This window comes from Hemicordylus capensis, chromosome 3, assembly GCF_027244095.1.
Source record: "Hemicordylus capensis ecotype Gifberg chromosome 3, rHemCap1.1.pri, whole genome shotgun sequence".
Lineage (NCBI taxonomy): Eukaryota > Metazoa > Chordata > Lepidosauria > Squamata > Cordylidae > Hemicordylus > Hemicordylus capensis.
This window is the reverse complement of record NC_069659.1, coordinates 186,934,573-186,956,688: the sequence shown is the minus strand read 5'-3', so window position 1 is coordinate 186,956,688 and position 22,116 is coordinate 186,934,573. Positions and strand designations below refer to the sequence as shown.

Sequence of the window (22,116 nt, the reverse complement as noted above, 5' to 3'; positions counted from 1 at the left end):
AGTTAAGGTGCTTTATATTTTGACTGGTGCTCTAAAAAGAATGAAAATTGCAAGTTAAGGTGCCCATCTTAACTTCCATGTCATATAAAGTGTAAATAATTTGTACAGTCTGGTATATGATGATGGCTTTAGAAATGAGGCTTCATGCACCTACACTTCTCCTTAGTCTTTCAGTTGGACATTGGGCTGAGGAGGGATGCATCCAGGCAGACATTTAACAGGTGCAGTTTCCCTAATAACCTCCTAGAGATGCCTCTGATGAATTCCTGCCTAATACATCTCTGATCAAGACAAAGTGTGGGTGCATGGAGCCTCATTTTTAAAGCCATCATCATTTACCAGACTGTACAATGTCTTTACAGCTTATATGGTGTGCAAGTTAAGCACCTTAACTTACAATTTCCATTCTTTTTAGAGCACCAGTCAAAATGTAAAGCATCTTAACTCTCATCTTCAGGGGCGTAGCAAGGTTGGAGTGGGCCCAGAGACAAGATTTTAAAATGCCCCCCCCAATAGTGTGTGTGTGTGTGTGTGTGTGTGTGTGTGTGTGTGTGTATATATATATATATATATCTCCATCCTTATATTATATATATAACACCTATGTACCACAATAAAACATCATCCTAAATTACTAGAGAAAGACGTGCTGTTCTGGTAACTCCAGGTCTTAACACTCACATCAATTTTGGAGGATGAATACAACTGAAGGAAGCCCAGGTGGGTGTTCGGCTGGGGGAGTCAGTCATGTGACTTGCCTCTGGGGGGGCCCAAGGCAGTGGGCCCCCAGACAACTGTCTCCCCTTGCCCTATTATAGTTACGCCCCTGCTCATCTTAAACCAAAGGTTTTGGGATTACTGAATCAGTATGTGTGCAAAGGTCTTCATTCCCCCCACTTAAAGGCATCTGAAAGCAGTGTTCTCCAGAGGAAAAAAGCAGAGAGCAGCAGAGTAATAGTCAATCCAAAACCATTGGCTGCAATCTTGATCCCAGATATACACCTCTGTGTCCTTGGTTTCACTAATGGTTAGGTGAGCACCACTTCATATGGGCCCCCTTAGAAACACCTCATGAATATGGCCATCTCATGCACAGTCTAACACAGATACACTGCATGAATCAGCATCTCAGCATGGGAGCTGTATGCATAGTGCAATCACACAAGGCCCTGGTTCGCAAACATGGCATGAAAGAACCAGCCCTCTGTAGCCATATTGATAATTACTTCTGTGCTGATGACATTTGCAAAAGCAGTCCTATCATTTATAGAAGATGGGAGTAGTAAATCCTTTCATTCATAGAAAATGCCAGCCATAAGGTCAGACTAGAAAAGACAATGAAACACCGTAGTCTCCTGTGTTTGTTTTCTTTCTTTCTTTCTTTCTTTCTTTCTTTCTTTCTCCTTTTGAAATGGCAGCCATGGTGGGAGTTGGTGATCAAGATTGGGATCATGGTGGGTCGAGAGGAGCTTTTACTTTGTGCTACGGTGTACCTTTTCCATTGCAAATAGCTCCTGGCAGCAGCCATTTGCCTCTGAAATTGTGACTGCAGTACATTGTTTAATATTTTGTCTAGTTTGCTGCTCAGGTTGGTAGGATTGTTGTTGGTAGGACTGCCTCTGGGAAATTGATCTTATGCATCTCAAGGATAGAGTAAGGCAAAGCTAAGGTGCCAATATGGAAAGGGCGGTGGGAGATAAACATAGCAGATACACTGTAAGCTGAATTAAAAGCAGAATATAGCAGTGATGCAAAGATGACTATGCTATATTCAACAGCTCTGAAATCAGAAATGTAACTTTGAAACACTGAACATTTGCAGGTGAACAGATAATCTCTATTAAGTACCAAGTCAGGCAATAGTAGTAGAGGTTGTTAACTTTAGGGAAATATAGGTATGGAAACAGTTCTTAAGGTTCTAATATCTCAGTTCACAACCCAGCTAAAACAAAATTTGTTTGATTTGCTCCAGAGTGACTCCTACTGAATTTAATATCCTAAATTTGGACAACTTACTTTGGCTGCCAGTCAAGCCACAAAAAATGTGATTAAGTACATGATGCTCTTCTATTGGATGTATGAGAGAATTTCAGTATTGCAGTAATAATATAAAATATAGTGTCTATTGGTGCAGTATTTTTTACAGGCAAGTGATCCAGAACTTGTATTTTCCAGATGCAAGTTGATCCTCATGACTGATTCCTAGGCCTCCTAAGTGGATTGTGGCCAATTTTGTTGAATGGTTGATATAAACAACAGTTTGTTCCCCTGATGCATCTGTGGATTGCAGCATTCCAGAATTCAATTAACAATATACCGTATTTTACGGACTATAAGACGCTACAGACTATAAGACGCACCTTAATTTTAATCCAGTTTTTCAGAGTTTTAACATATTAAACTGTTAAAACATATAAGACGCTCCTGAATTTTGGTGGATATTTTTCGAGGAAAAAAGTGAGTCTTATAGTCCATAAAATACGGTATGTATTTCATTGGGAGCAAGTCAAATTTCAGGCCTTAGGTGACAGTACATTTGTACTTGTTTGGCTGGCACAGATCTTACCTTTTGACAAAAATGTAATATGTGAATCAGCCATAAAAGAGAAGAATATGAAAATAAATTATGATTTGAAAGATGGAGATTTGGGGTGTGTATTCATATTTCATTAGTGCATTATCTGCAAATATGATCTCTTGTGTGTATTTGCAATGTACAGATTTTACTCTTAAATGGATCTGTGAAACTCAAAATTAAAGAAATGGTTGACTATTTATGAATTTGTAGAATGGTCAACTGGATTCCAGTTTCACACAGATGATGGCCGACATGGAAGTCTAAGTGAGAAAATATCCTTTAAATGGACAGATAACCGAATAGCAGGATCTCACTTGGTCTAGTTTATGTTTAGGAAACATATCTAAGATGCTTATAGTCCCTAGATAACATGGCTGCTCATCTTTGCCTTTTGTGGATCCTTCCTTAAATTAGAGACCTATGTACATAAATGAATAACAACAAATATAGAATAATTAATGCACTTATAAAAACTGCATGCAAAATTGTCAGTAATCTATGTAAAACTTGTGTAGACTAAAGTTATGGAGACAGACTTGAAGGGAGACATCTCCAACAATTCTAAAATGTAAGTACAGAAAGACACATGATTGGATGGATATTGATGATGTCGTTCCAGCAGTGACATCATCCATAGACTCCTAGTGTCTTTGTTTTGCTTTTCTCTAGTGATCACAACATAAATTGCTTGTCTTGTTTGACTTCCTTGTTCACCAAAGTTGAGCAGATTGTGGCCGTTTTCAACGCCTCCACCAGACAAAAAGCTTGGGACCATTTCTCGAAAGCTCAGCGCAAGAACATAGACATTTGGCGAAAGCACTCTGAGGTTAGTGAATATCTTTTCTTTTCTCCATCATCTCACAGCTGGACTCCGGGGGGGGAAAGTGTGTGTGTCTGTGGTTGGTCATGTTTTGTTCAGCAATATTTAATGGCTACATTTTTTTTTTTAGAATCTAGAAGTAATTTAGAACTGTTTCTGCAACCTCTGTAAGAGTATATACAGGTGAAACTCGGAAAATTAGAATATCGTGCAAAAGTCCATTAATTTCAGTAATGCAAATTAAAAGGTGAAACTGATATATGAGACAGACGCATTACATGCAAAGCGAGATAAGTCAAGCCTTAATTTGTTATAATTGTGATGATCATGGCGTACAGCTCATGAAAACCCCAAATCCACAATCTCAGAAAATTAGAATATTACATGGAACCAAGAAGACAAGGATTGAAGAATAGAACAATATCGGACCTCTGAAAAGTATACAGTGTACTGTGCTTGATTGGCCAGCAAACTCGCCTGACCTGACCCCATAGAGAATCTATGGGGCATTGCCAAGAGAAGGATGAGAGACATGAGACCAAACAATGCAGAATTGCTGAAGGCCGCTAATGAAGCATCCTGGTCTTCCATAATACCTCATCAGTGCCACAGGCTGATAGCATCCATGCCACGCTGCATTGAGGCAGTAATTGCTGCAAAAGGGGCCCAAACCAAGTACTGAATACATATACATGCTTATACTTTTCAGAGGTCCAATATTGTTCTATTCTTCAATCCTTGTCTTCTTGGTTCCATGTAATATTCTAATTTTCTGAGATTGTGGATTTGGGGTTTTCATGAGCTATACGCCATGATCATCACAATTATAACAAATTAAGGCTTGACTTATCTCGCTTTGCATGTAATGCGTCTGTCTCATATATCAGTTTCACCTTTTAATTTGCATTACTGAAATTAATGGACTTTTGCACGATATTCTAATTTTCCGAGTTTCACCTGTATGGTTCCCATTTGCCTTGTAATAATGCAAGCTGAAATAAAACCATGTGACAAGCCATATGTGGCCCTCCCTGCAAAAAAGGCAGAATTCCTTGGAGGAGCATATTTATTTTAGTAAAACATTGGAATGATATAATTAGCAAAAACATTTGAAACTTCATGTTTCCCCCGTCCTTTATTTATGCTGAAATACCTGCCGTTCATTAAGATTGGAAAATGTTTTGAGAAAACAGATTAGTTTTTTTCTTTTGTTTTATTGTTAACCTCCATAATAAAATGGTTTTACTGCTAAAGAGAAATTCATATTTTTTCTTGCTTTTCCAGTTAGTGAAACACAGTCAGTCTAGTTATAGTATAGGTTCCTTCCCAAATATTAGACAATGTTTTTCCACAAAAGGCAAGCAAGTCCTTTTTACTGGCTGCAATTCAAAGAGCTATTTTAGATGTAACTATAACCTAATGCCCTGCAATAGAGTTTCCAGCCTTTTTTTAGAAGCATCCCAACAGGAATGGCGTTTTTAATTTGTTTGTTGTTTTAGCAAAACTTTGGAATTTAAACAATTTTCTAGTAGCTAGATAAAAGAAGAAGCTTGTATTTTTACATCTGCAGCTCCTAGGTTTCATTTTCAAACAAGGCTGCTTATTTTTTGCTAGCCATCCTGAGAATACAAAGGACAGCCAGCATATATTATTATAAAATTAATAGACAAGTAATCCAGCTGGGAAGTCAACCTCATCATAATGGCTGAACAAGCTAGAAGGATCCCAGTTTTATGGCTCCCATCCAATTTTCTTGTTCCTATTAATTTATTTTTTAAATTGTTTATTTTGTGCACATGTGCATTGTCCATGCATGCATACTGAGCAGGGTGAGGCCAGTTGCCCCCCAAATAAGACTGGGTGCAATGTCTGATCCTTATCCACCTGGACCTCTGCACTGGAGCAGCAAAGAGGAACCTGACTGGGTGTCTCACTCCCTTGTGGTCAGTGATCTGAGCAATGGCTGTCAAGGTTGAAACAATGAAGGAGGAGGATGAGAGGTTCCAAGGCAAGCCATCCAGTACCAACCACAGCAGTTACTTTCCTGCTTACAGAACTAGGGATAGTCAAAAGTGAGCCAGCGTGGTGTAGTGGTTAGGGTGCTGGACTAGGACCGGGGAGACCTGAGTTCAAGTCCCCATTCAGCCATGAGACTTGCTGGGTGACTCTAGGCCAGTCACGTCTCTCTCAGCCTAACCTACTTCACAGGGTTGTTGTAAGGAGCAACTTAAGTATGTAGTACACCGCTCTGGGCTTCTTGGAGGAAGAGCAGGATATAAAATGTTTTTTTTAAAGTAATGAAAGAGCATTGTTTGTATTTGACAGCCTACAGGAGACAAGTGGCAGAAGCAGCCATATTGGAGAGGGAAACAGAGTCACCATTCTGTGTAGAGAGGGAGTGATCAGTCTCAGTTTGGGTTATCTATATCTTGCCCTGTGTATGTGAATGATGAGACACTCAGGGCTAGTTCAGATGACCCAAAATTTGTTTGTTGGGTCAGCAACATGGCCTGAAACCTGTCAAGACAATTGCTTCCTCCTCTGCACTCCATTTTCTTTTTCTGCTCATATGCCCCCTACATCCTGGTTAGGTAAAAAGAGCACCTCTATGTGTCATCTGAACCTGGTTTATAAGTCACAGTTAAACCAGGATATGAAACTTGATTTTCATCTTGGTTTCACATCCTGGTTCAGCTGAGATTTATAAACCACACTTAGAAATAGTTCTCAGTCTAGATGAGCCACAGACCTAACAAGGATTTATGCATCACAGCTCTGTGCCAGAGCTGAGAAGGTGAGAGGAGGGAGAGTACATGGACACATAGGAACATAGGAAGCTGCCATCTACTGAGTCAGACCATTGGTCTATCTAGCTCAGTATTGTCTTCACAGACTGGCAGCATCTTCTGCAAGGTTGCAACACGGAGGGCTTCAAGCTGTGTTCCTGAACTAAACAAATCATGGTTTGTTGATTATGTGAACCAGGTCAAGAGTGAGATAAAGTGTTTGGGTTTCCTACATTCTTAACTCGTGGGGATAAAGTGTTTGTGTGTTTCCTGTGTGTTTAATTATTTGACTATAATCTATATGTAGCTTGGCTCAGTAGATTATTTACTGTTGTCTGATTGTGACACAGTTGTAGTCTAGATTGTGTTGTCATCTGTGGGCTTGAAGTTGTATGTAAATAGTATTTCTAGAGGTAGGGAATTTGTAAGCTGATGCAACAACTACACACCTTAGATTAACAGAGCATTCTCTGTGGGCTCTGCCCCTGGATGCATAGTTTGACTCTGGGCACACACTGGCTTCATCCTAGGCCCTTCCCAGATCCTCGAGGTTTTTTTAATTTCAAGAATTGATAACGCTAGTCAGCAGACCAGTTTTTGAAGGTGCCTGTGCCTACTGGACACCTGGATTTTACATACCACATCATCAGTTGCTTTTGAAATGCAGGTGCTGCTGTTGATAGGGGGAGCCAGAATCCCAGCTAGGCATACAAAGATGGCGCTGGCTTACACATGCATGTTCATTCCTTGATACTTAAACTTCCTGTGATGATTGGTATGTGTGAATAGGCCATTACAAGATGAGACACCACAATTAGAACTTTCAAAACACAATGGAATTTGTTCACATCTTCATATGCCAGTCACCATGTGTATCAAGTGATACACACACAAATGTGAACCAGTTAGGGGTGTGCACAGAACCGTCTGGCCCCAGTTCATTTCAAGGCCAGACCAGCCTTGAACAGAACTGGGACAGTTCGGTCCGACTCCCATCGAAACGCCCCCCGGTCTGGTCCGGTCTGGTATGATGGGGGTCCGCGAATTTTTTTTTTTAAATTTTTTTTAAAAAATTAATGTTAAATACCTGTAGCCCCTTTGGGAGGCTTGCTGTAGGCAACGGGGGCGGGGGTCCACGAGGGTTCCTCCTCCCCCCACCAGCCTCCCTCATCACCACTGCGGCCGGGTAAATATAGTATTTTTGGCCCTTTTGGGTCTCTGTAAAGGTGAGTGGCGGCCATTTTGGCCACCGCCGCACATGTGCAAATGCCCTCTGCGAGGCCTAGCATGGCCTCCAGCCTCACAGAGGGCATTTCCGCATGCGCCTTTACGGATGCCCGAAAGGGCCAAAAATACTATATTTGCCAAGCCGCGGCAGTGGTGAGGGAGGCCGGCGGGGGGAGGGGAACCCTTGCAGACACCCCACCTGCGGCCTACAGCAAGCCCCTTGAAGGGGCTACAGGTATTTAACATTAATTTTAAATTTTTGTTTAAAAAAATCTGCAGTCGAAATTCACGGACCTGTCTGGCGGTTCGGTTCTGGTCCGGACAGAACCAGGCGGGGGGGCGGTCGGTTCGATCCTGAACCCTCGAACCTCCAGACTGAACCGCTGGACCATGGACCGCCAGACCGGTTCTGCACATCTATAGAACCAGTCCACATGATTCTCTTCATTGCAGCCATAGCTACATAGCTTTCAGAAGTGACAAACTAAAAGATTAAGATTTAACCCTAAAAATATTTTTCTGAAAGCATGTTCTATGGAAATCAAGGAGTCTGCCACTGGAACCAAAGAAACATCATTCATGCTTTTATAGGACCAAGCTTTGGCATTACTATAGAGTAAGGACAGGACTGCGTATGGATACTGTGCTGAAGAAACAAGCCACTTCTCAGTTTAAAATGCGGCTTGCCTCTTCATTAGTTTTAGAAGCTGAACTGTAAGCTCCAAATAAACTTGTGACTGCATGTCTGGTTTCTCTTTGTGGGACTAGATCTTCATTGCATATTACATTTGGGACTTGTGTAAGCAAATGTAGTCACCAAACTTTGTTTGAAATGGTCATCCTGCTTTTACTTTAAATTCAGTATACAACGTTATGAGCCTTTTTTGTAAAGTAAGTACAACTGTCTTTTTTGCTTTCCTTTTTAAAATCTAAGAAGTAAACATCAATTTGCTTAGCACTTTATTTATTCAGCATGCATCTTGTTAACACCACAGTCCTTTTAATGTTTCCTTGCCTAACAACCAAAAAAAATTAGAAGGTAAGATCCATTTATTTAATTATTTTGTAGCATACTTGTAAAATGAGTGTTTTATGTTTACAGTTTGAAAAAGGGCTAAATTGTACTATCATCTAAATCATTGGGGTAACATTTTAAGTGCTCATTACCAAATGCTAAATTGAACTGTGATGGCATTGGATGTAACATCTACATGAATACCAAATGAATCCTTTATTATCACTGCTATTATGGTGCATACCAAATGACTTCATAATAAGAGGGCCCTTTAAATATTATGTTATTCTCATTTATTAGTAAGGGCAGCATTTTGTGGTTTATTCATGAATGGTTCATGTGAACGGCCAAAAATGGCAAAAGATTTGGTTGCTGATGGTTTTTCTAATCTACAGATTTATAAATTTTGTAGATTGCGTATTTTTTTATATATTAGCTACATTGTCTATATTCAAGAGGGAACTAATTTGTTAGTGTTTGAATTTTTAATGTAGCAAAATGCACTCGAAAAGGTTTTCCATTAATGTAAATCTACAAAACATCTTTGCTTAGTTAACAATTATTACTCTCCTGTCCTTTGTTTTTCAAAAAAGCAACAGTGGTAAAAATAAATCTTAGGATGATCTTGGTTTGAGTTCCAAGATCCCACTTCATGAATGGAAAGCCCTTTGGTTCACATGTAAGGAGAGTTTTAGTCCCCCACCCATCTTCTGTGACCCCCATCTCCTCAGAAAAGCTGCTGTCAAGGGAGTCCTCCAACCCTCCAGGTTTTAGGGGGCACTAGGGCTGACGAAAGGGATGAATTGGTGACACCTCCCGCAGTGAGCGGAAGTGCCTTTCAGTTGTGAAATGAAATCTTCATCAAAGTCAATCCAATGGATAGCTTTGTTTTAGTTTATTATTCCTGCTTTGCAGATGTATCTGTGAGGATCCTATTCATTTAACTTTCACTATTCCCCCCACTGACTATAAATGTTTCATAGCTCGGTGCTATGGCCATCTGTAGCAGTGTAAAGACATACATTTCCTCGGTTTGCAATGCTGCCAGCTGGTAACCCACCCAGGAGGTCAGGAGGATCCTGGCTGGGACACATTGACTAGTCTGATTCACCACTTGGGAGTCATTTGTTGGAAGTATTTGGTTTTGCTATATGAAACCGTTTCTAATTATTCATTTCCATGGCTCCTGAATTAATCACATTCCAATAAAAAATGAGGTCATATTATATTTTGTCGGTTGCTTCTGACACTGACCAGGAACCAAAAATATAATTTAGGTGAGCCAAGTGGAATTTTTGACTTTTTCTTTGAATGGCAGACCCTCATCACATATCACTGTGTTTGAACAGCCCTTCAGTGTCAAAAGTGATGTACAGTGTGGCCTAGTGGCTGCTGCTGTTTGAGAAACTCCCAACATTTTTTGAGCAGGGCTCATACCTTGGTGATGGAGAACATGACTTGCATGCAAAAGATCCCAGATTCAATCTCTGGCACCTCTAATTAAAGATCAGGGTGATATAGTGGATTCCTGTGTTGAACAGAGGGTTTGACTAGAAGGCCTTCAGGGTTGCTTTCAACTCTAAACGTCTGTGATTTCATTATCTCAGCAGGGACAGGAAAGCCAACATTGGGCTAGAAGCACTAATTGTCTCATTCCTTATCATTCAGCTTCATAGTATTAATCCCTGGGCATGGCATGGATTATAAATCCTCATAGCTCAGTGGTAGGACTCATCCTTTCTGTGTAGATGGTCTGGAGTTTACTTCCAAGCATCTTCATTTAAATGAAAGACCCTCTGCTTAGACGATAAGAAGAAGCTGCCAATCAGAGCAGACAGCACTGGACTTGATGGAGCAATTGTCAGTCAGACAATAAGGCAGCTTCATATTTCCACTCTTCTAAACCCTCCTTGGGCATATGGGAGTAGTTGAATAGTGCTTCAGATCCTTTACTACTACTACTACTACTACTTCTTCTTCTTCTTCTTCTTCTTCTTCTTCTTCTTCTTCTTCTTCTTCTTCTTCTTCTTCTTTGAAGATCGAGTAAGGAACACCCATTTCTAAGTATATGTGTATCATAACTATGTATTTATCCTATTTTTATACTGCCTGATATGTACATCTCTAGGTGGTTTGATGATGCACCTGTCTGTGTATTATTCTGGAGGTGCTTCCAAAGTCTGTCTGAGATAGACAGGCACATTCTAGTTTGCACTATTTACCTCCACACAAAATACAGGTGTGATTCATTAGAGCACTTTCCCCCACCGCAAGCTTTTTAAAAATGTGAGAAACATTCTTGAGTTTCCCAGTATTCTCATGTAAAACATGCATTAATCAACTTCAGTGCTTTTGCAGTGATTAAGGGCTGCACACACCCTTATTATAATGGATTAGATTTATTGATGAACTCCGGGTGTATCTCCCAGAAGAATACTTTCAGTTTCTCATTAATTGCAAGGAATAAATTGTATGTTCTTTCAGTAACATTTATTCCTTGGAAGTGACTTCTCTTCCTTGTTTTAAAGATTTCAAACCACCTCTGTGGGAATTGGGCTCTTTGTCGATAGAAAAATTAGCTGTCTGCACACTGAAAAGCTCTACACTAATCACTGGGCTGCATCCTTGTGTTTCACCTGACAGTATTATTAGGATAAAAAAGAATTCCCTCAATCTTCCCTTTGCCACTGTTCAGGAAGGCAGCCATTACACACTTTCTGTCCTTTTTTTGTGAAAACAAAAGCGATCTGAGCTTTTCTAAAGCCCACACATTTGCTGATTGCATTCCCTGGCTGCCTTTCCTTCCAGTGATTTCTCTAAGGATTGGCTGTTCAGCCCCCTACATTTATATCATAAATGCACAAATTTCCACAGAGGCTTAGGGGCTTCATCTTTCTGCTTGTGGCACACTGTAATCTGATTGATATGGACGAATCTTGGGAGATGTATTGTGTGGAGGATTGATTCCTCCTCCTTAAGTATGGAGGGCATACAAAATAGGTAAGGCAATATCTTTAATTGGAATGACACAAGTTTCAAATCATACAGAATTAAATGGTTTTTTAAATTAAATATATAATAAATGGATTTGATAAACTGGACCCCAGCATCTAACACAGAATCTTTTAGTTGCCCTGCAATATCCTGATAATCTGAATAGTCATTTGAAAAAGAAATATGTAGTTCTCATGAGTGCCAGGATACGCTTGAAATATATTAATCATTTTGGCATAAAAATAAGACATTCCCCTTCCTTCACATATCAGAGCACATGTTATTTGGCTAAAGAGCCCTTATGCACAGTTCCAGTCTCCTTATTATATAGGCAGTCAAGTTGGTTATTGACGATGATGGGCACAATCCATCCGGCTGAAACCTCAAGGGGAGGATTAGTTTAAAACTCTCTTCCCTCCCTCCCTTCCCTCCTCTCCTCAGGCTAATTTGGAATACCTACCAGTCATTCAGAATGGGAGGTTAACACAGTCCACTGTCCCTCTCCATTTCAAGCCTGCAGCCTACAAATTACTTCTGCACCGTGTCCCCATAGTGGGATAAACTGTGCCCAATATTTTTGGTTTGTGGCAGACACCGATTCAAATAGATTTTCCTCTTAATTTTTCTGAATATTTAATATATGTTTATGTTTATATTATGACATATTATTAAAATAATATTATTTACTAGCTGACCTGGTGCATAGCATCTGCGCCCCTAGTTCTCCCTGACTGTTCCCCCTCCCTTCAGCCCCTTCTCCCTAACTCTTTACCCGGGCATCTCTGACGCCCGCCCGGCCTGCTTCTCCCCCCGCTTGTGGTTTCTGGCCGGCTTGCCGGCCTGTTCGCTCCTGCCGCTGCTTCCTCCTCTTCCTAGTGGCCTAGCCACCTCCTGACCCCGGCAGCCGCGCAGGGCCCGCTGCCTCCTCCTCACCACCTCCTGTGCCACCGCTGGCCTGCCGCCATTCCCCCCGGTAGCAGCTCAATGGCCTCCTGAGCCCTGCTGCGCACGAGCTTCCACCACCCAGCCAATCAGCTGAGTGCCAGGACGCATCCCCACACATCCAGGGCAGGCACATCTACAATAATTAATAATGATGATGGTGATTTTCTTTTCTTGAAATAAAATAAAATCAGCTGGAAAACATAAAACCAAAACCATGAAAACCATCTATCAGTTCTTGTATTGCAGTGTATATCATTAAAATGTTTCTTCAGATACTGACAGCTTTGTATGTATTGCTCCTCCTTCTGTTTTTAACCAATGAATTGTCTTTCAGAAATCAATATTTGACTAAAAAACTGAGGGTTTGGTTTTTGTCATTTTTAGGAACTCAGGAATGCTCACAGTGAACAGCTCATGGGGATCCGGCGAGAGGAAGAAATGGAAATGTCTGATGACGACAGTACTGACAATCCCAGTAGTAAAAAACTGAGAGTTGATGAATCAGGTAAAGAATGCAAACACACCTTTCTGTTCCTGAAGTTCCTTGAAATAACAAGCATATTTGTTCAAATTATGGATAGTTATCTTCAGCTATTTAGTGATATATTCTCTTTACTAGTTTCCATCCCTGTTAATAGTGCAGAGGTGCAGCATGCAAAGTGCCTCCACAGCATTTCATAATCCAGAGTTGCAGTACGTGCACGGGAAGTGCAGTTTTCACTGATCCTCCCTTCCTCCAGAAGTGCTGTATGCAATCCACAAGTAGGCATCTGAGGGTCACTCAAAGACCTACTTCTTGGTCACATGGAGCACTTCTGTGCTGAATAGGGTTTGGTGAAAATTGTGCCCCACACATATGCATGGGTGCCACATGTATTGTGCCATATGACACTGGGTTACAAAATGCTGCTGAGGAGCTTTGTATGTTCTGCCTCCACACTGTTAGTGAGGATGTCAGCCGCTGTCATTACAGTATGTCGTGTTTTTATGAGGGACTGCCCCCACACCTCATAAATATGCAGGAAGCTCTGTCATGTTGGCCAAAATCTGACCACCTGAAAATACCAATTGATGGCGTTCTGAACACCATGCTTACTTACACACAATGGTAAACATCCTAAAACATGTAAGGATTCAGCTTTTTGAAAATGTTTTCTCGGTTTTCTGTAGGGGTGTGCACGGAACCGGTCCGGCACTGGGGTGGGGGGTTTCAACAAAAACAGGGGGGGCTTTACTCACCCCTTCCATTTAAGGCACTGTAATTCTAGTAGTAATCGGGCGGCAGGGTGCCGCCGGCTTCAGTCTCCGCTGGCGCGGCTGAAGCTCCTCCATTCCTATAGTAATCGGGCGGCAGGATCGCTCCCAGTCCCTGCCGCCCCTTCAAGCTAAGTCCCGCTCAGCTGGCGGCCGCCCCTGCAGCTATCAAGAGGTCCTCTTCTTGCCCCTCTTCTTGCCCCCAGCGGAGATTGAAGCCGGCGGCACCCTGCCGCCCAATTACTACTAGAATTACGGTGCCTTAGATGGAAGGGGTGAGTAAAGCCCCTCCTGTTTTTGTTGGAACCCCCCACCCAAACCAAAACCACCCCGTGTCCGGACCAGTCTGGAGGCCTTTAGAATGGCCTCCGAACCGGTCCGTGCACATGACTAGTTTTCTGCACATGATTAATGCATATACCAGCCAGAGAATAGACCTTGGTTCAGCTCGCTGATTTATGAACAACTGTTTGAAGTGGGAGTATCTTAGTTGTTTTCCTTCCTCAGGTTCCTGTATACTTGCACTATTATCCATTTAATGGGTTGTGAGAGATTCACTAACATATTGAGCCTTCAATCTCTCAACAATAAAAGACGAATCCTTACCTGAAACTTGTTTCAGTCCTTCCAGTCAGAGCTGAGATGTGTTCAAAGGTAAGGGAATCCACTTTACTGAAGAAGAAAATAAAAAGAACGTGGGCAGGTGTAATGCAGTCATCAGGCTGCTGCAGAAGAAGCAGTTGAAAACTGCAGAGTGAAAACCATTATCTTCATAGATAGGTTTGGCTTATGTTTGACCTGCAGTTCCATGATCCTATTAATTCTCATGTAGTAAGAAATTATGCTTGTGTATACGTGCATACTTCCACATACACAAGGGAAATAAAAGAATTGTATTCTGTTACTGAAGGACGAAAAACAACTTACAAAGAACATTATTTAGGCAACAACTAATTCAAGGTTGTGGAGGAATGAACTTTAAATTCCGCTGTGTTCAGATTTGGATGTTCCAGTGTTCATTAACAAACAAATGACTCTTTGCTGGTTCGGATGATGCTCTGACCAGCCCTTGAACAGGTGAATGGAGGAGAAGTGTGAATGTGCACATCTCCCCACCCAGTTGGCGTATCAGCACACTCATGATCCTGTAGAAAAGCATTTCATGGGAACCCACCCTGTACATATGGTTCAAATACATTGAAAGCCCATACAGGGACTGTATGGATGCGTTTGCAAGGGCAAATTGGAATATTGATTGAATTGGCCCAAAAGTAGTTCTCTTTCAAGCTGAGCAAATAAGGCAATCTAGCGGATTTCTTTAGTTTCCCTTTTTTGTGATATGTATTATAATGGACAGTAAAAAGTGAGCAGTTCTAATTCACTGGACTCATAGAAATGTTTGAAATGCTCTTTTGATATTGATTTGTAATACTATATTTGCATGCAGCTTATACTTGCAACTGGGGTTTTTTTCAACCTATTTCCTACTGTTTACATTGTATCTTTTCTGTGAAGAGATTTAGTCTTAGAACAACTAGAATGAGATTTGGCTGAGAGACTGAGAGAAGGCACTGCCCTGGGCTTGAATAGTGAGGTGAACATGAGTTTCCTCATCCAGCCAGTAGCCACTATACCATACTGGTTCTGTACAAGGCATCTCATGGTAGTTGATTGGTTAAGGTTGTCGGCTACCTACTGGAAGGCTGTCAACTCCAATTCCTACTGAGGACACATTCGCACGTCACATAGAACCGCAGGTCCAGTGGACCCACGGTTCTGCTCCCACCCTCACCTCCCACTCTCTGGTCCGCATTCAGATGACAGGAAAGCATCCTCTCTACAGTCAGTGAGACTGCAGAGAGGAGGGGCAACTGACTGTGCAGGCTTCCTTCTTGCTCGAAGGACAGTCCACATAGCCAATCACAGAGGGAGAGAGGGAGGAGCTTCCTTCCTCTACTGCAGCCCAGCTGAATGCATCCTCCAGTGCTGGAGGATGGACCCTCAGTTTTGAGCAGAGAAACTCACTACAAACTGAGGGTTCAAATTGGAGTCTCCTGCAACAGAGAGGACCAAAGTTGCACAAGTTCAAACATAACAGTAAGGATACCACTGGTCCCTGCTGCTCCTGTCCGCCGTTACATGTGAATATGGCCTGGTTTCCTGAGCAGCAAAAATCAGAGGGAATAAAGCAGACAATTTGTTGAGCTTAAAATGTATTTGATCCATCTAGGCACGGAAGTCAAGCACAGATACATTGTGTGTGTGTTTGTATTTCCTAGCTCATAGTGCATGTCTTGAAATATCATCTCTTCCAAATGTTTCGGAACATTGTCTTGTGACCAAAAACATCTACAGGTTAAGTATCGCTTATCCGGACTGCTTGATAAGCTCCAGATTTTGGAATTTTCCGGATTTTGGAGTCGCCCCTAAACAGAGAGTGGAACTCTTGCGAGAGCGCGAGAGAGTTCCACCGGTTAAAAAAAATGGCGGTGGTGAGGAGGAGGTGGGCAAGTGGAGGAGGCAGGAGGCTCCGGTGGTGGCGAGGAGGTGGGCGAGCGGAGGAGGTGGGCAAGTGGAGGAGGCAGGAGGCGCCCGTGGCAACGGTGGGGGTGGGCAGGTGGCGGCGGGATAGCCGGGCCTGAGGAAGGCCCTGGCCCTGAAGGCTGCTTGACCACATTTTAAAGGTGAGCTGAGGCGGGTTTTTTGTTTGTTTTTTTAAGACTGTGGTGTCCAGATGTTGGAGCATTCCGAATTTTGGGTGTCCATATAAGGGATACCCAACCTGTATGACCAAGATTCATCCCAGGATCATATACTTCTCCCAGTTCCTGTTAAGGATACTTAGTTTTATATATGACAGGCCATTAAAATTGTGCAAATATACTTCAGATTCATCAGTGTACTTCATACTGGTCAGCGTACATTCTTTATTCAAATTGTCTGACTTGGTGGAGTTAAGCATTGAATATAGTTGATACCATTGTTAATCATTATAATCTACCTGAGTTTTAAAAGAAGGGATACAAAAGACAATGGAGGGAAAGTGCTATTTAATTCATCCAAAAAGCTAATAGATCGTAATTTGCTCTAATTCACCCTTGTAGGTTTACCTCACTATGTGAATAAATGTGAGGGAGAAAGTAGCCTTAATACTAATAATAAATTTCTTGAGCATTCCTCTCTTTATTTCTGTTCCCTTCTGTGATGAAATTCCTTGCCAGGGGCTAGTATCAACCTTCATAAATGAAATAGTTGACTAATTTCATCTACTTCAATTTGGTTCTAAGGGTGCATTCACACCTACTGTTGTTCCTTGAGAAATTACTATCAATTTTGTAGCTATGGAAACTTCTATGGTATCTTCTTTGCTTCTTTTTGTCCATGTGCTATAATTACTCTTGATGCAGTTGTTCCCTATTTGCACTGGCTTCTTTGTTCCTATGCTTTGTTCTTTGTTCTTGCGGGCGTAAGAAGAATATGGAAATAGCATTGAAAATATGAATATCAAAATAGCATTGTAAACACCTACAATTGGCTGTCCCATACTGCTTTGCAGTGAATATTCTTCCAAAGAGGAAGAATAATTATACACTCAGGTCGTTTGCATGACCTTTGAGAATGCGGGGAGGGGGGAAAGCAGGATAGCACATACCTTCCCCTCATATGATCCAGTGTGGTCCCAGGCCGTGCAACTCATGTTACTCACATGACTAGTGCTTTCCATTCTGAAGGCTGGGGAAATGCTGCCTGGACTCCAGAAATCCCACAATGCACTGTGCAGTGAGTGTGTTGGGTGCTCTAGGAGCCCAGCTCTCTATCTGCCCGGGCTGTCTGCAGCCCGAGCAGACACACAGCCAGGAACTGGGGTAAGACAGCGTGCATGCAGGCACCCTCTTACCTCAGTAAAAGCCTGGGCGGAAACCCCGGACTACCCAATCAGGCAGTTCTGGTATCAGCCCTGATCCCGTTGCTTCACATGAGCAGCTCTACCCAGGTAGGGCTGCACAAGCCTGAGTAGTGCTGCTCCTTTGAACAGCCTTTCTGTCAAATTTTTTCTGGCTGATTACAGTAGAAATTGTTGTTCTGAATTCTATAATTGACCACACTGTCTTGTAGCAATGATTGTCATGAAATGTTCAGCTGTTGCAATGCTAGGTAGTAAACAATCAGAATTGGATGTGAGAGAACAACTTGTGTCAATGATGTTACTACAGCACAGGCGTAAGAATAGCGCTGCTGGATCAGGCTCAAGGCCCATCTAGTCCAGCATCCTGTTTCACACAGTGACCCACCAGATGCCACTGGAAGCCTACAGGCAGGAGCTAAGGGCATGCCCTCTCTCCTGCTGTTACTCCCCTGCAACTGGTACTGTGGGCGGCAGTGAATTCTGGGTTAGTGATTCTTTTTTTGGCCATTTTTGGACTGTGTTCAAAATGTGTGTTTTATGTTGGGAAATTCCCTTTTATTTTGTGCTTCTACAGTGTTTTCCAAGGCAGGGTTGCAACTGCATTGCGAATTGCAATGTTAAACTTGTGTGTTCACTATGTGAGTGTAACTTGTTCCAGCCATACAGAAAAATGGAGAAACTAGAAATACCCCATTGTTCCCTTTGGGTAGCTCCAAAGTGGAACACCAAAGTGGGTTGTGTGGTAGGGCATGGTCGGTGCTCCTACCACCCAATCCACAAAAGAAATGGGCAAGCAGGTGATTTTATATAAATGTTTAACCTTTCCCCCAAATCCCATAGGATTTTATGGGGTTTGGGGGAAAGGTTATTATACATACAGGTATCTTATATACTACACTCCTCTTATATCAAATACAGAGCTTCATTGTCATATGATAATAGCAGCCCATCAAATTATCAGTCAGTGAAGGCATGTGTGAGTTATCACATGAATGACTGCAATCCCAATTGTTGTTTTTACCACTTTTTACTGAATATAAAGTTGTCCGGTTCCCTTTTCCCAGTTCAGGTCTTCTTCAAGCCCCAAAGAAGGGTTGTCATGCTCCCCACGCACTCCACCAGATTCCAGATTAGGTAATCTGGTGTCCCGACAAAAGTCAACTAATCTCTATAATGAATTTCTATATTAGAAATGTAGTCAGCAGTTCACCCCATTTGTTGTATTAACATTCTGGAATAAATTACTGCAGCATCTTAAGGGAATGTCCTGCTACTGCCACCACTACCATAAAGCTTAGATTACCTTTCATAGGTCTTGGAAATGGGCTGAATGAGGTATTGCAGTTAGCAAGTAAAGGGTTTTATAGCTTTCCTTGGTGTCCCACCCTTTTCTAGAAGGTCAGGGGGAATCTGATCCAGAGTAAACTCTAGAGGAGCAGCTCCTTGCCACATGGAAGAAAGGATCAGCTACTAAGACAGACTCATTCATGAAGGGAGGTGAATAGATTATCTACAAACAGAGGTTGATTTGTTTGTGGTCTATTTTTCTGCCTTTGACAATTTTCTGAATTTGCCTTCCCTCCATTTTCATTCTTCACATGTATTTGTCTCTGAATCCAATACTGATTTCTCTCTCCTCCCCACCCCTCTGCTGCCCCACCAGTCTATACTTCAAGCAAACTATCTATCCATTTCCACTCTTTTTTCAGGCACAGTGGAATTTTTATAATACAAAATTAAACATTTGTTCAGTATCTTTAAAAAAAAACCCAACCAATCTACTTTTTAAGCCTGAAAAAACAACTGTGCTGTGGAGTGGGGTGTAGATGGCTTCTCCAATGTTACAAGAGCTTGCCAATTAGTGTTTTGCACAGCCCTTCAGTTACAAATGTTAAGAATTGGTTTCACCTGAGCTTAATATTGAAGTGAAGTCATACAGCTGATGCAAACAGGGTGACTGTGCTTCTCTAGCAGGCTTGCTCAAATGACAACATCTGGATGTATGCCAAAGAATGCAGTGCACAGATGACACTGTACCTCTCTTATACAATTTTATCAGTCCACTCACTATGCATTTCAGGGGTACCATGCAAGCAATTCATTTAGTTTTTGAGGACATCATTTCTGTAAAGATGATGGTTGTTTCTCCACATCATGCATGGTGTGGAGAAAGTGGATAGAGAGAAATTCTTCTCCCTCTCACATAACACTAGAATCAGGGGTCATCCCATGAAATTGATTGCCGGGAAATCTAGGACCAACAAACGGAAGTACTTTTTCAAACAACACATAATCAACTTGTGGAATTCTCTGCCATGAGTTGTGGTGACAGCTGACAACCTGGATGGCTTTAAGAGGGGTTTGGATAACTTTATGGAGGAGAGGTCTACCAACGGCTACTAGTCAGAGGGCTGTAGGCCGCCTAGGCAGGCTGCCTCTGAGTACCAATTGCAGGGGAGTAACAGCAGGAGAGAGGGTATGCCCTCAACTCCTGCCTGTGGCTTCCAGCAGCATCTGGTGGGCCACTGTGTGAAACAGGATGCTAGACTAGATGGGCCTTGGGCCTGATCCAGCAGGGCTGTTCATATGTTCTTATGGTTTCTGTTTGGCAATATGTTTACATTGCTTACATGCCTTGCATGACATAATTCCTGGTTTTCTTTATCCATCAGTGAATAAAAACAGTTTTACTGTTATGTTGCACAATTAACAGTTACTACCCCTTGACTGATTTCATTAGAAGTTAAAGTGCCTGTTCTGTGTACCTGTTCTTCCTAGTCACTGACATAGAACTAGTATGACTGTTTATACCTTGCCTTAAGGTCACATAACTTACTACAGGAAAAGATGGGTTTCCTCATTCCACAATGTATTTATCTCTATATTATATGCTCTAAAAGCACTGGAAATGTTACAGTACTTATGGACAGAGAACCAGAGTGTCTGCAGGCAACTGGGAGGTACCAGCAGACTTGGGGTGACTTGCAGATACGTTGGTCTGATAAAAATCTGAAGAAAAAACCCTATGGGGGCAAAAAAAAACCCAACCCCAGAACTGCCCCCATGGAAGTCAATGGGACAGAATGGTTGTGATACGTACATAAAGTTAAGACACACAGACAGTTGGGCAGAGCTAAAGGAATTCAGTGGTGAGGAGGGAAGAAAGGAGGCCTCTGCAAAAAGAACAGGAAATGTCTCAGCTTGAACAGCCTTTCTGCTTCTGAGTGGAAAGGTGTCTAATAATCTCTACAAAAGAAAATGTTGAAACTCTGTGGCTCCCTCACCAGTCACGTAACTCTGTTATGTTTCCGAAAGAGAAGGGGTTTGAAACAGATAATTTCTCGGCGTTAGGAAGTATTGCCCTCCAGGTGCTGTTGGGCAAGTACTGAGGGAATTTCCTCACAACATTGCGGCTTTATAGGAACATTTTGGAGGTTCTGGTAACCACAGATTTAAAAGAAGAAATGACTCTGTAGTAGTTATAGAAAACTGAAGAGCTCTGCTTCTTAACATTAATACTTTAAACTTTAGGGCTGGATGAAAAGGAGCTGGGAAAATCCACAAAACAGAAAAAAATTACAATTTGCACACAACTTAAGACCCAAGTTACAGCAACGACTCTTTCCCTTTTAGGTAACGCAGGTGTTGTTTTTGTTTGTTGGTTGTTTTTTTGCCATGGTCAGCCACAGGCTCAGGTAACACATATACACCAAGGATGTAGTGCAACATAAGAACAGCCCTGCTGGATCAGGCCCATGGCCCATCTAGTCCAGTCTCCTGTTTCACAGAGTAGCCCACCAACATTTTGTGCAGGTCCATACTCCATTAGGACTGTTTCCTAATATCTGAAAAATATAAACCCTGGAAACCTAGTACCAGGGTCACGCAGCAGCCTCCAAAATGGCCGCTGCAAGCAAAAAGAGGCCTGAACGGGCCGGAAATGGGCAGGAAACCTCCCAATTGGAGGTTTCCCAGGCCAATTGGAGACTGGGGGGAGGCTGCTGGAAACACACATCCCGCAGCCCCAGGAGCACTCCCCAGTACCGGTGAGTTAAATTTGTTGTTGTTAGAACCCCCGGACAGGCTCGAATTTGAGCCAAACTGGGGGTGGGTGGGTGTCTGCTCGGGGGTGGGGGTGGGGACTGAACATGCCTGGTTCCATTCGAGTTCAGACTTGAATGGAACCAGGCATACCAGTTTCATGCACACCCCTAAAGGCTACTGGGCAAGTGTTTCCCAAGCATTGCCCCCAAATTGGGAGTTGCTCTGTGGAAACAACATAATTCAGGGTTTCTTAACCTTGGGCCCCCAAATGTTGTTTGACTACAACTCCCATCATCCTCTGCCACAAAGGCCATGTCTGGGGATAATGAGAGTTACAGTCCAACAACATTGGGGGCCCAAGGTTAAGAAACCCCGACATAATTCATTTTCTCTGTAACTTCCAAAAGAGCCCTTATTATGAATAAACAATGCAGAAGAGATGCTAAATAAAAGCTGATTTGTGTTGGTTTTGAAAGAGGAAGATAGCATACCATAGTAACTTGTATTTTGTGGCATCTTAAATACTAACAAATTTATTGTTATCGT

The 22,116-nt window shown here is 42.1% G+C and overlaps 1 protein-coding gene across 15 annotated transcripts in view; it reads left to right on the top strand.

The window, feature by feature from the left end:
• The window catches only part of ENOX1 (ecto-NOX disulfide-thiol exchanger 1), a 577,422-nt gene that overhangs the window by 428,680 nt on the left and 126,626 nt on the right, over positions 1-22,116 (top strand). For all 15 annotated transcript variants that reach the window (XM_053307424.1, XM_053307429.1, XM_053307433.1 and 12 more), the window contains 2 exons: positions 3,298-3,404; positions 12,750-12,870. In XM_053307424.1, the coding sequence (XP_053163399.1) occupies positions 3,298-3,404; positions 12,750-12,870 (228 nt within the window). The remainder of the gene's footprint in view (positions 1-3,297; positions 3,405-12,749; positions 12,871-22,116) is intronic.